The 12,247-nt window shown below is 36.6% G+C and overlaps 1 protein-coding gene across 2 annotated transcripts in view; it reads left to right on the forward strand.

Annotated features, from left to right (window-relative positions):
• The window catches only part of kdm2ab (lysine (K)-specific demethylase 2Ab), a 29,845-nt gene extending 20,936 nt beyond the window's left edge, over nucleotides 1-8,909 (forward strand). For both annotated transcript variants that reach the window (XM_073820446.1, XM_073820447.1), the window contains exons 20-23: nucleotides 1,833-1,996; nucleotides 2,077-2,223; nucleotides 6,385-6,597; nucleotides 6,684-8,909. In XM_073820446.1, coding sequence (XP_073676547.1) covers nucleotides 1,833-1,996; nucleotides 2,077-2,223; nucleotides 6,385-6,597; nucleotides 6,684-6,865 — 706 coding nt within the window. In that variant the 3' untranslated portion in view covers nucleotides 6,866-8,909. The remainder of the gene's footprint in view (nucleotides 1-1,832; nucleotides 1,997-2,076; nucleotides 2,224-6,384; nucleotides 6,598-6,683) is intronic.
• Nucleotides 8,910-12,247: the final 3,338 nt, after the last annotated feature.

Here is a 12,247-nt window from a genome sequence, read left to right on the forward strand (position 1 = left end):
ATTTAAAACTTAATAATCACTTTTCTTTAGCTTGCATTAGCAGTTGTATATGGAAGCAGCTCTAGGCAGATGACGCTTGACGTCGGCGTTGCACGTGCTGCTCAGAAGTGACAAAGACTGATGCGCAGTGGAGAGATAAAAACAAAACAACGATCGTGAATAGGGCTGTGCGATTAATTAAAATCGTATCAATCGCGATGTGAACATGCACGATTTCTAAATCGCCTTACAGCACGATTTTTGGCACACACTTGACTGATACTTTTCCCGCAGCATGCTATTTGAACCGATCACAACACAGCGCGCCTAAACAGAGAGCAAGAACATGCCAACGTTCATGCTTGAACCCAGAAATGGTCATGCTGGTTTTCTTAGCAGAAAGCAGCTAGATTCTGTCAGTGTTCTAATTGTTTTTGTGTGGGACACTGTGGTCTGGGTTGTTGTTTTTTCAAACGCACGCACATACGCGCACACATACTTACTTTTTGCCATAGGTCTGTTCTAAAGACATTTTGTTCTACCTTTACTAGGCAGGGCTCGAAATTGTGAATGTTTTGGTCGCATATGCTCCCAAAATTTAATCTGCGTGACCTGAAATTATATTTGGGAGCATTCGTGCGAGTGCGAGACAGTGTTGTGGTCCGACTTGGTTTCATTTCTTTACAAAACTTTCGCTAGCCTAACTACTGCACAGACTGCTGTGAACTGATACAGTGACAGGTTCGCCATTCTCTCTTTCGATTGTGAAAAATAAAAGCTCTCCACAAACTGCTTTTGAAGAAATATAATATATTTCGTGCTATAGGGTACATTCTGTCAGATACAATTCTGGCGCCTCCGTGTCCATATACGTTACTGTACAACGTGGCATTCATCCACATCAAATGATAACTCAGCGGCAGAGTTCCACTCACACAGGGGCGTAATTTTCACTGGGGACATGCTTTTCAAAATCCTGTTTGTGTCCTCTCATATTTCAAATGGTTTTGTTATAATAATCTCTTTTATTGTAGAATGTACGTTCAGCGCCTTTGAGAGTCTCGCAAGATCGTTAAAACGAAACCAAAAGTAAAACATAGACGCGCATTCAAAAGCAATTTTAATATCCCGCGTTTAGAGAGCGCGGCGACTCAATGCGCGCAAATTAGGCTACATAAAATATCTAGGCAGTTATTAGTATGTGGGCTATAAAAAATATATTGTATTTGTCTATAGCAGTTGTCTATAGTTCTGTATCATGCTTGAAAAATTCGGTCTCTATTTGCACTTTGAATATTGAAAGAGTAGCCTACTTTGATCATGTGCTTGTAAAACATCTGCAGTCAGAATCAGCCATGAAGAATCAAGATCAGTGCATTACTAAAAAGAAATTGGGTGCGCGTACTTTTTTTTTTTTTTGGTGCTCCTAACTTTTTTTCACCTGTTAGGTGATTTTTTTTTTTTTTTTCCACCTTCTGTTTTAGAGACATGTTACAGGTCTTTGATAAAGATCTAATTGTTTTCCTTTAAAAAAAAATGTTTTAGATTCACACTGTAAAACATGTCTGTGTCAAAATCGTGATTAAAATCGAAATCGCAATACTGTTCAAGAAAATCGTGATAGGTTTCTTTTGTCTATATCACACAGCCCTAATCATGAATTAGAATCACAAAATGAGGATTTGAAGTTATTTTTTGTTTTCTTTGATCACAAAAGATGCTTGTAGCTTTATAAAATTCAGGTTGAACCACTGATGTCACATGGACTATTTTAACAATGTCCTTACTACCTTTCTGGTCCTTGAACAGAGCAAAGGTGTGTGTTTGTTCTAATAGAGTGGTGTGATTTACAGGGGCTGTGACAAGCGTTTATGGACGCGGATCAGCCTGAGCCGCTGCCGCTCAATAAGTCCTCAGGCCCTCACGGGCATCATCAAACGGCAGCCTGTCACACTGGACCTCTCCTGGGCCAACATCTCCAAGAAGCAGCTCGGCTGGCTCATCAACCGCCTGCCAGGTGCCTGTTCTCACATCACCACTGCATCTGTTTTTATACACTGTACGTTTCACACTGACTCACAGGCTGCTCTCTCACAGGCCTTAAAGATCTGGTGCTATCAGGGTGTAGTTGGGCGTCAGTCTCTGCACTGAGCTCTCCAAGCTGTCCTTTACTACGCTCTTTAGACCTGAGCTGGGCCGATGGCGTCAAAGACGCACAAATCAAGGAGCTGCTGAACCCACCAGGTAATAAGTCTTAGAACAATTAATCTGTTATTTGTTGGTATTTCTTGTATTGCATGGATCTAGGGGTGTGTAATATTGACAAAATACCTCTTTTCTGGGATTTTGGTGATAATGATAAATAGATGGTGTTTAACTGAGTGTGTTTTTGTGCTGGTGCTTAGGCTGGCTTAGGCCTGTCATGGACAGCTGACTGCTAAAGCTATGAGGCAATATTTGTCTCCTTGAACTACACTAACAGTCAAATGTTTTTGAACAGTAAGATTTTAATTATTATTATTATTTTTTTTAAAGAAGTCTCTTAAGCTCACCAAGCCTGCATTTATTTGGTCCAAATTACAGCAAAAACCGTACAATTTTGGACTATTTGTCGATATTTATGTAGCTCTAATATACAAATGACAGAAAATATGACTTATTTTTGCAAAGATGTTTTAAATTGATAAACTGATAATAAATATATTAAGGTTTGTAATGTTTTCTAAAAGATTTCTATTTCAGATAAATTGTTTCTATTCATCAAAGAATCCTGAAAAAATTCTACTCTGCTGCTTTCAACTCTTTTTTTTGAGCAGCAAATCAGAATATTAGAATGATATGTGACTGAAGGATCATGCGACTAAAGTTATGATGCTAAAACTTCAGCTATGAAATCACAGGAATAAATCACATTTTAAAATTAAGTTATTTTAAATAGCAAAAATAATTAAACATTTTTTCAGTTTTTATTCTTCTGTAGTTTGAATCAAATAAATGCAGGTTTGGTGGGCAGAAAAAACTTCTTTAAAAACATTAAAAATCCTACTGTTCAAAAACTTTTGACTGGTAATGTCATTTTTTTTTTTTACTTTGACACATGTATCATCTTTTGTCATTGTTACTGTAAACAATCATTTCATTTAGAATAATAAGACACTGGTACAGATATAATAAAATCAACAAAATCCATCTTTGCACTGCAGCGGTGGCACAAGAAGGTGCATCTAAAAAAAGGCATTTACTTGGACTTTTTAATGCAGCTCAAAAGTGCAGTTACATCTGTGTTACCTAAAGATGGAACATTTAATTATGACAAGGTTTAAAAAAAAAATGAAACGGTGCTTTAAGTATGAAACCCAAACCGCTAGTGGGTGGTAGCAAGTCACTGCCTTAAAGGAATAGTTCATCCAAAAAAGAAAATTTGCTGAATATTTACTCCCTCTCAGGTCATCCTGGATGCTGATGAGTTTTCTTCAAGGGAACAGATTTGGAGTAATTTAGCAATAATCCTCAAGTAAATCCAGGAATAAATCCATCATAATGTTTTTAACTTCAATTTGTTGTTTCAAGCTAAATTGTGATCTCTATCTATAATATTGCTTTCTCCATTAAAATAAGTCATATCTTAATCTGGAGCGAAAAATGACCCGTTCAAGTCCTGTTTTGTTGGCAAAAAGTCTAAAACCGTTATAAAAAAATATGCTGGTGGATTTTGATGAAAGAGGACAACAGAGGATGGACTTCCTGACTGGAGGAAGTTATTAATTTTTTTTTTTTTTGTCCAGAAGCGTTGGTTTAAAGTGTTCCTAATGGTGGTTTTGTTTCTTGCATGCACAGCTTTTTACTTCACAGTATATTCATTGATAGACTGGTGATTTTTGGATGAACTATTCATTCTGATTTATTCAGTCATTGAATCATTCATTAAATTGATTCTTTCAAAAAACAGATTCATTTAACAAAGCACTGTGTTGTGATGTGAAACATGACACAAAAGCACACGAGTGACAAACGTCATACCTAATATGTGACCCTGGGCCACAAAACTGGTTATAAGAAAAACGGGTATACAATGTGTCCATAACTATTAGGCATATTGATATTCTGGTCATATTTTTTTTTCCAAACACATTTTACTAATTCCAAACCACATCAATTTTAATAACTACTATTGGTTTTGTATTTAATCATTTATAAGTGATATAAATTTATCCATGAAGGCTGGAAGTGAAAACTTGTATTTAGGATATATGTAATTATTACGTGGATTTTCTTGTACAGATTAAATGAGCCAAAAAAGAGATTTAACTCAGACAAAGTCAAAAATTATTAAAGGCTAATGAGATGCAATACTAATTCAGAACTAGAATTTGCAAAGTGAAGGCATGACCATTGGATAGCAAAATGCTTAATGGGTCAGCGCAGTCAGAAAAAAACGGTGGAGAAGAAAAGACACGTTAACTGCCAAAAAATAAGGGTGTGAAACCATCAGGAACCATTTAGTCTCCAGCGCCAGCATTTTCCAGAACTACTGCCAGATTCTTGAAGAGAAATTCTTGAAAGAGTGGTACAAGAGGATGTGATGCTGGTTCTTCAAGAGTCACTCTCAACTTAACGGTCTATAAAGCCTAGAGAAAAAACATGTCGTCTTGTATTTCCCAACACTTCAGCATATTATTCTTAGGTACTTTCTTTTTTTTCTTTTTTTTTATTACCCAAGCAAAGTCTCTGAGAATCTGACACATTGAAGACATTAGGTAGGTTGCAGTTCTGAAAAATAGTGGTGCTGGAGGCTAAATGGTTCCTGATGATCTCACACCTAATTCTTCACCTTAATTCTTTTGCAGTTAACGTGTCTCTTCTTCTCCACCTGTTTTTTCTGACCGCGCCGACCCACTGAGCATTTCGCTGTCCAGTGGTCATGCCTTAACTTTGCAAATTCTAGTATTGCATTAGTATTGCATCCTCATGGGCATGTAATAATTTTTGACTTTTCAGTCTAAGTTATTTATGTATTTATTTTTTTGCTCATTTTATCTGTAAAAGAAAATATGCCTAATAATTTTGTGCACCTAAATATAAGGAGTTTTTCGCTTCCAGCCTTCATGGACAATTACATATAACTTATAAATGTTTAAATGCAAAATTAATAGTAGGTATTAAGATGAGGTGATGAGTTTGGAATTGATATTCTGGTCATATATTTTTTTCCAAGCACATTTTACCAATGTACCTAATAATTATGCATGCATCGTATTTGTTGCAATAGCCAACAACACATTAATTTTTCTTTTATGCCGAAAATCATTAGGATATTAAGTAAAGATCATGTTCCATCAAGATATTTGGTCAAATTCTTACCGTAAATATATAAAAACATAATTTTTAATTAGTAATATGCATTGCTAAGAACTAAAAATTTTTTTTTTTAACTTTAAAGGTGATTTTCTCTATTTATTTTTATTTTTTTTGCATCCTCAGATTCTTTAAAGTGATGTATAAATCTCAATTTAAAAAAAATTGACCCTTATGACTGGTTTTGTGGTCCAGGGTCACATATCGTAATGGTGTTAAAGGAGTTCACTTTCAGAACAAAAATGTTCATGTCTTTCTTTCTTCAGTCGTAAAGAAATAGTTTTTTGAGGAAAACATTTCAGGATTTTTCTCCATATAGTGGACTTCTATGGTGCCCCGAGTTTGAACTTCCAAAATGTAGCAGCTTCAATTAAATTACAGCTTCAAACGATCCCAAATGCGGTTGTAAACGATACCAGCTGAGGAAGAAGGGTCTTATCTAGCTAAACGATCGTTTTTTGTTTGTTTGTTTTTTTTTAAATTGCAATTTATATACTTTCCAACCTCAAACGCTCGTCTTGTCCTGCTCTGCCTGAACTCTGTTTTATCCGGTTCAAGACAGTTAGGGTATGTCGAAAAAAAACTCCCATCTTATTTTCTCCCTCAACTTCACAAACCATTTCAAATTCATCCTACATCGTTGCAGAAGTAGTTAATAAAATGGGATTAAATACATAAAGTGTGTTTGTATTATTTAACATATTTAATTATTGCAGGTTTGCATTGAATTTCACAGTTTTTATTCATTTTGAGAAATACTGCATCTGTTTTTTTTAGTGCGTGAGATGAAGTAATTCATGTTCACATTTATTCTAGGACTAAAGTAACATCTTACTCACAATTTCTCACATGGGGACAGGAGAGCTTTTAATCAATAAATGTAAAGTTGTAAAGATGTATTTGCACAGCAGATGAATTAATTGGGGAAAAAATGTAGATCAAGAATCGTTTTGGAATCTGATCGTGACTCCCAGAAACGGAATCGGATCGGATCGTGAAGTGCCTAAAGATTCCCACCCCTACTTAAATTCCATGTCTGTGTGTCTGCAGGCAGTGACAACCGTTCCCAGATGAAGAACATGCTGTGCTTGTTGCTGTGCGGTCTGGAGGTGACCGAAGCCACGCTGAGGCTGATCATCAGACACATGCCTCAGCTCACTCGTCTGGAGCTCTCGCATTGTCCCATCACAGATGGTGCTCTCAACCTCCTCAGCGCCGTGGGCTCCCCCACACGCAACAAACTCGCACACCTCAACTTAGCAGGTACGCAAACACGCACCAAACCGTTCACAGCTCCCAACTAATGTTACACATGAATGAAACTCTTCTCTGTTTGATGTCCTCCTCAGGTTGCAGCCGCCTGACAGACCGGTGTCTGGTGTACCTGCGGCGTCTGTCCTGTCTCTACGTACTGGACCTGCGCGGCTGCAAAGGGGTCTCGCGGCAGGCGTGCGAAAGCTTTATCTCCGAGCTGTCTGTCAATGCCCTCTACTGCCTATCAGATGACAAGCTCATCCAGAGGCTATCGTAGAACCCGCCCTCCTCAGGGAGAGAGAGACTTTGTGAATATTTGTGTGACTGAGAAGGAACGCCGAGTCCGTACGTGTGTGAGAGTGAAGGCTTCTGTAGGTCTGTAGGGAGGCTCTCTGTTTGACAGAGGACCGGGTTTCATGTATAGCGGCTTAGGAGGGAGGAGCTCAAAGCATCCAGGGCGGGGCTTATGTATAAATAGGTCTGGGTGATGATGAGTATCCTTTTGTAGTTAACTATTTCCATTTTCGTTCTGTATACACACAAACACTGCAATTGGCAATCAGATCGGTCTCAGGCCTGTCATGCCATGGGCTCTTCTATTAAAGAGATCAACAGGTGCTATTCCTTTACAGTTTGATTTCTATTTCAGAGCAGCTTTCTGTCTGCCTTTCAAAACCTTCGCTTCTACTGTTGTTCGATACTCTAATCCATTGTCCAGATCCCGTCATCTAGACTCGGTAGCGTGGAGGTTTTGCATTGCATTTCTTTTCTTCCCCCACTCCACTCATCCCCTTACTTTAAATGTCATTGTACTTGAGGAATACTTTTTTTTGTTCTTAATTCCTCTCCCTCCTTAATACCTGAGAGTATAGAGCTATATAAATATATAAACACCCTTGTGTAAATGTATTCCTCTCCTGTAGTAGGACAGAAAGAAATCTGTAGCATTATAATTATTTTCAGAAGCTTTTTCACTTTTTTTTTTTTTTTTCTTTTTCAAGAAAATAAAAATAATGATACAAATGTGAGCTTGATTTGAGTTGAATTAAGTGCCGAAGTTTATTGAAAATGTTTGCAGTATGTTCTTAGTTGGTTAATTGATTAGCTATGGCTATTAAAGAAGTTCACTTCCAGATCAAAAAAAAAAATACAGATAATTTACTTACCCCCTTGTCATCCAAGATGTTCATGTCTTTGTTCAGTTTTCTTGAGGAAACATTTCAGGAATGTTCTCCATATAGTGGACTTCTATGGAGCCCAGGAGTTTGAACTTCCAGAATATAGTTCAAATGCAGTTTCAAGGTGCTCTAAACGATCCCAGCCGAGGAAGAAGTGTCTTATCTAGTGAAATGATTGGTTATTTAAAAAAAAAAAAAAAAGTTTACAGTTTATATACTTTTTAACCTTAAATGCTCATATTGAACCGGAGTACGCATGTGCATCACAGAGCTAGACGAGATGAGCATTTAAGGCAAAAAAAAAAAAGTATAAAGTACCTTTTTTGTTCGTTTCGTTAGATAAGAGACTCTTCTTCGGCTTTGATCGTTTAGAGCCCTTTAAAGCTGCCTTTAAACTACATTTTGGAAGTTCAAACTTGCGGGCACCATAGAAGTCCACTATACGGAGAACATTCCTGAAGTGTTTTCCTCAAGAAACATAATTTCTTTACGACTGAACAAAGATATGAGCATCTTGGATGACGAGGGGGGTGAGTAAATAATCTGTAAATTTGTTCTAGAAGTGAACAACTTTAAGACCAAGCTGTTTTGTGTTAGTTTGGTGGGTAGCCATATGCACATGATTCATTTATTCATATAAATTTTGGCCAGTCCTTCAGTGAATGTCTTCATTTAACCATTAACAGGGAAAAAGGTTACTGTTTTCATTGTTCCTGCCTAGTGTAAATATCTGTTGGATTTCAGAGGACTATAAATTCAGCTCATCCCTGTTTGATGTTGATGAGTTTTCAGTACGTCCTCTCTGTTCTCAGGTGGGTTTCTAAACTCGTACACCCCAGTTTGATGTAGTCTGATCTTTAAATAGTTTATAAATTCAGCAATATGCCATTCTAAATCTGTCTGGTTTAAATGGGTTTGTATATTGAAGACACAATGTTGTCTGATCTCAAATGAGTGTATAAATTCAGCACATGATCCTGTCTGATCTAAGAAATCCCTGTCTGATGTTATTTGGTCTTGGATAAATATCTGCTTCTATAAATTCAACTGTTGCTCTATGATCTCAGTTGAGTTTATGAATTCTGTATATGCTGTCTGATCTCAGAATGGTTTATAAACTCAGCTCACCCTGGTCTAATGCTATGTTCATGAGTACAACCTGTCTTTTTTGAAGGTGAATTATAAATTCAAAACATCCAGGTCTGCTGCAGTCTGATCTCAGATCTTTATAAATTCTGCAAAATGCCATCATCTCGTCTGGTCTTAACTGAGTTTATACATTCAAGACACAATGCTATCTGATCTTAGATGAGTTTATACATTTACCACATGACGCCGTTTAAACTATTAAGGGTTTTCCACGTTTGTCCCATATTATTTCATCTCAGATCAGTTCTGTTTTTCTGATGCTATCTGATCTCAGATCACTTTACAAATTCTCATGGAAAATGCTAGCTCATCTCAGACGAGTTTATAAATTCAGCTCAAGATGCTGTCTGATCTCAAATTAGTTTATAAGTTCACATGTTCCTGTCCCAAATAAGTTTATACATTTTGCGCATGATCCTGTCTGATCTCATAAGGGTTTCCCATGTCTGAAATAATTTATTAGATCTTAAATCCGTTCTTTTTCTGATGTTATTTGATCTCAAAACAATTTACAAATTCTAGTGCATAATGCTGGCTTTAGGGTTCTGCGTTTATAAACCAGATGAATCTATAAATTCAGCACATGATCTTGTCTGATCTCGGAAGCATTTATGAATTCACTGTTTTATGTAATCTAATGCTGCCTGACCTTAGTTAAGTTTAAAAATCTGCATGATGCTGTCTGATCTCAGATGAGATTATAAATTTATCATATGATTCTGTCTTATCTCAAAAGGGTTTCCCCACATCTGTCTTAAGTTATTTGATCTCAAATCAATTTACAGATTCTGGTGCATTATGCTGGCTCATCTCAGACAAGTTTATAAATTCAGCTCAAGATGCTGTCTGATCTCAGACGGGTTCATAAATTTAGAGCATGATCCTGTCTGATGTTATATAGGTTTCCCAAATCTGTCTCATGCTATTTGGTCTCAGATCAGTTCTGTTTCTGATGCTATCTGATCAAGGATAAGTTTACAAATTCTCAGCTCAAGATGCTGTCTGATCTCAAATTGTGGTCATGATGCCACCTGGGGGGTGTTCCATAAACCAAGTTTACCAAATAAGTCAGGCTTATTTCAGTTAGTCTGACTTATTGTCACTTGATTTGGCTGAAAATAAGTCGGACTAACTGAAACAAGCTTGACTTATTTGGTAAACTTGGTTTATGGAACACCCCCCTGGTTTCAAATAACTAGAATACGATGCTATCTGATCTCAGATGAGTGTATAAATTCACATGTTCCTGTCTGATCTCATAAGGGTTTCCCACATCTGTCTTATGTTATTTGATCTCAGATTAATTCTGTTTCTGATGCTATCTGATCTCAGATCTGTTTACAAATGCTTGTGGAAGATGCTGGCTCATCTCAGACAAGTTTATAAATTCAGCTCAAGATGCTGTCTGATCTCAAATTAGTTTATAAATGTACAATTTCCTGTCTGATCTCAAATTAGCTTATACATTTTGCGCATGATCTTGTCTGATCTCATAAGGTTTTCCCACGTCTGTCTTACACTATTTGATCTCAAATCAATTCTGTTTCTGATGCTATCTGATCTCAGATCAATTTACAAATTCTTGCAGAAGATGCTGTCTGATCTCAGATGGGTTTATAAATTTAGTGCATGATCCTGTCTGATCTCATAAGGGTTTCCCACATATGTTTCATGTTATTTGATCTTAGATCAGTTCTGTTTCTAATGCTGTCTGATCTCAGATCAATTTACAAATTCTAGCGCATGATACTGGCTCATTTCAGATGGGTTTATAAATTCAGCTCAAGATGCTGTCTGATCTCAAATGAGCTTATAAATTGTGGTTGTGATGCCGCCCGGTTTCAAATAACTCTAATACAATGCTGTCTGATCTCAAATGAGTTTATAAATTGTGGTCTTGATGCCATCTGGTTTCTAATAACTAAAAACAAAGCTATTTGATCTCAGATGAGTTTATAAATTTAGCACATGTTCCTGTCTGATCTCATAAGGTTTTCCCATGTATGTATAATGTTATTTGATCTCAAAACAATTCTGTTTCTGATGTTATCTGATCTCAGATCAATTAACAAATTCTTGTGGAAGATGCTGTCTGATCTCAGTTGAGTTTATTAATTTAGCACATGTTCCTGTCTGATCTCAAAAGGGTTTCCCACATCTGTCTCATGCTATTTGGTCTCAGATCAGTTCTGTTTCTGATGTTATCTGATCTCAGATCAATTTACTAATTCTTGTAAATTCTGGTTATTCAAATAACTAGAATACAATACTGTCCAATCTCAGAAAAGTTTATAAATTCACATGTTCCTGTCTAAACTTATAAGGGTTTCCCACATCTGTTTCATGTTAGTTGATCTTAGATCAGTTCTGTTTCTAATGCTGTCTGATCTCAGATCAATTTACAAATTCTAGCGCATGATACTGGCTCATTTCAGATGAGTTTAAATTCAGCTTAAGATGCTGTCTGATCTCAAATAAGTTTATAAATTGTGGTTGTGATGCTACCCGATTTTAAATAAGTATAATACAATGCTGTCTGATCTCAGATGAGTCTATAAATTTAGCGCATGAACCTGTCTGATCTCGTAAGGGTTTCCCACATCTGTCATTTGATCTCAGATCAATTTACAAATTTTAGTGCATGAAGCTGGCTCATCTCAAACAAGTTTATAAATTCAGCTCAGAGCTCAGAGATGCTGTCTGATCTCAGATGAGTTTAAAAATTGTGGATGTGATTCTGCCCGGTTTCAAATAACTACAATACAATGCTGTCTGATCTCAGAAAGTGTTCAGATTCACACAATCCTGTCTGAGCTCAAAAGTTCATGAATTCACATCCCCGTCTGTTATTTGATATTGGTTAAATATCCTCATCCCTGTTTTGATTACGGTGAGTTTTCAGTATGTCCTCTTTGTTTTTTAGGTGGGTTTCTAAACTCAGTATATCCCAGTCTGATCTCTGATTTAGAAATTCAGCATTATGCTATTCTGATTCAGTCTGGTTTCAAATTCAGATAAGTTTAAACAATTCTGCATGATGCTGTCTTGTCACAGATGAATTTATAAATTCAGCTCAGTCTAAATTTCAGATAACTGCTGATCTGATCTCAGAAGGATTAATTCATTTACCACATGCATCTGATATTTGATTAGGTATACACAAACACACATGATATTTTTTTTTGTGGGTGTTGTCTGACCTCTCAGACAAGTTTAAAAATTGTGCCCATGATTCTGGCTCATCTCAGCTGCATTTATAAATTGTCTCAGTTGAGTTTATATATTCTGTACATGCTGCTGTCTGATGTCAGATGAGTTACATTCAGCCTCCA

The sequence above is a fragment of the Garra rufa genome, chromosome 16, assembly GCF_049309525.1.
Source record: "Garra rufa chromosome 16, GarRuf1.0, whole genome shotgun sequence".
NCBI lineage: Eukaryota > Metazoa > Chordata > Actinopteri > Cypriniformes > Cyprinidae > Garra > Garra rufa.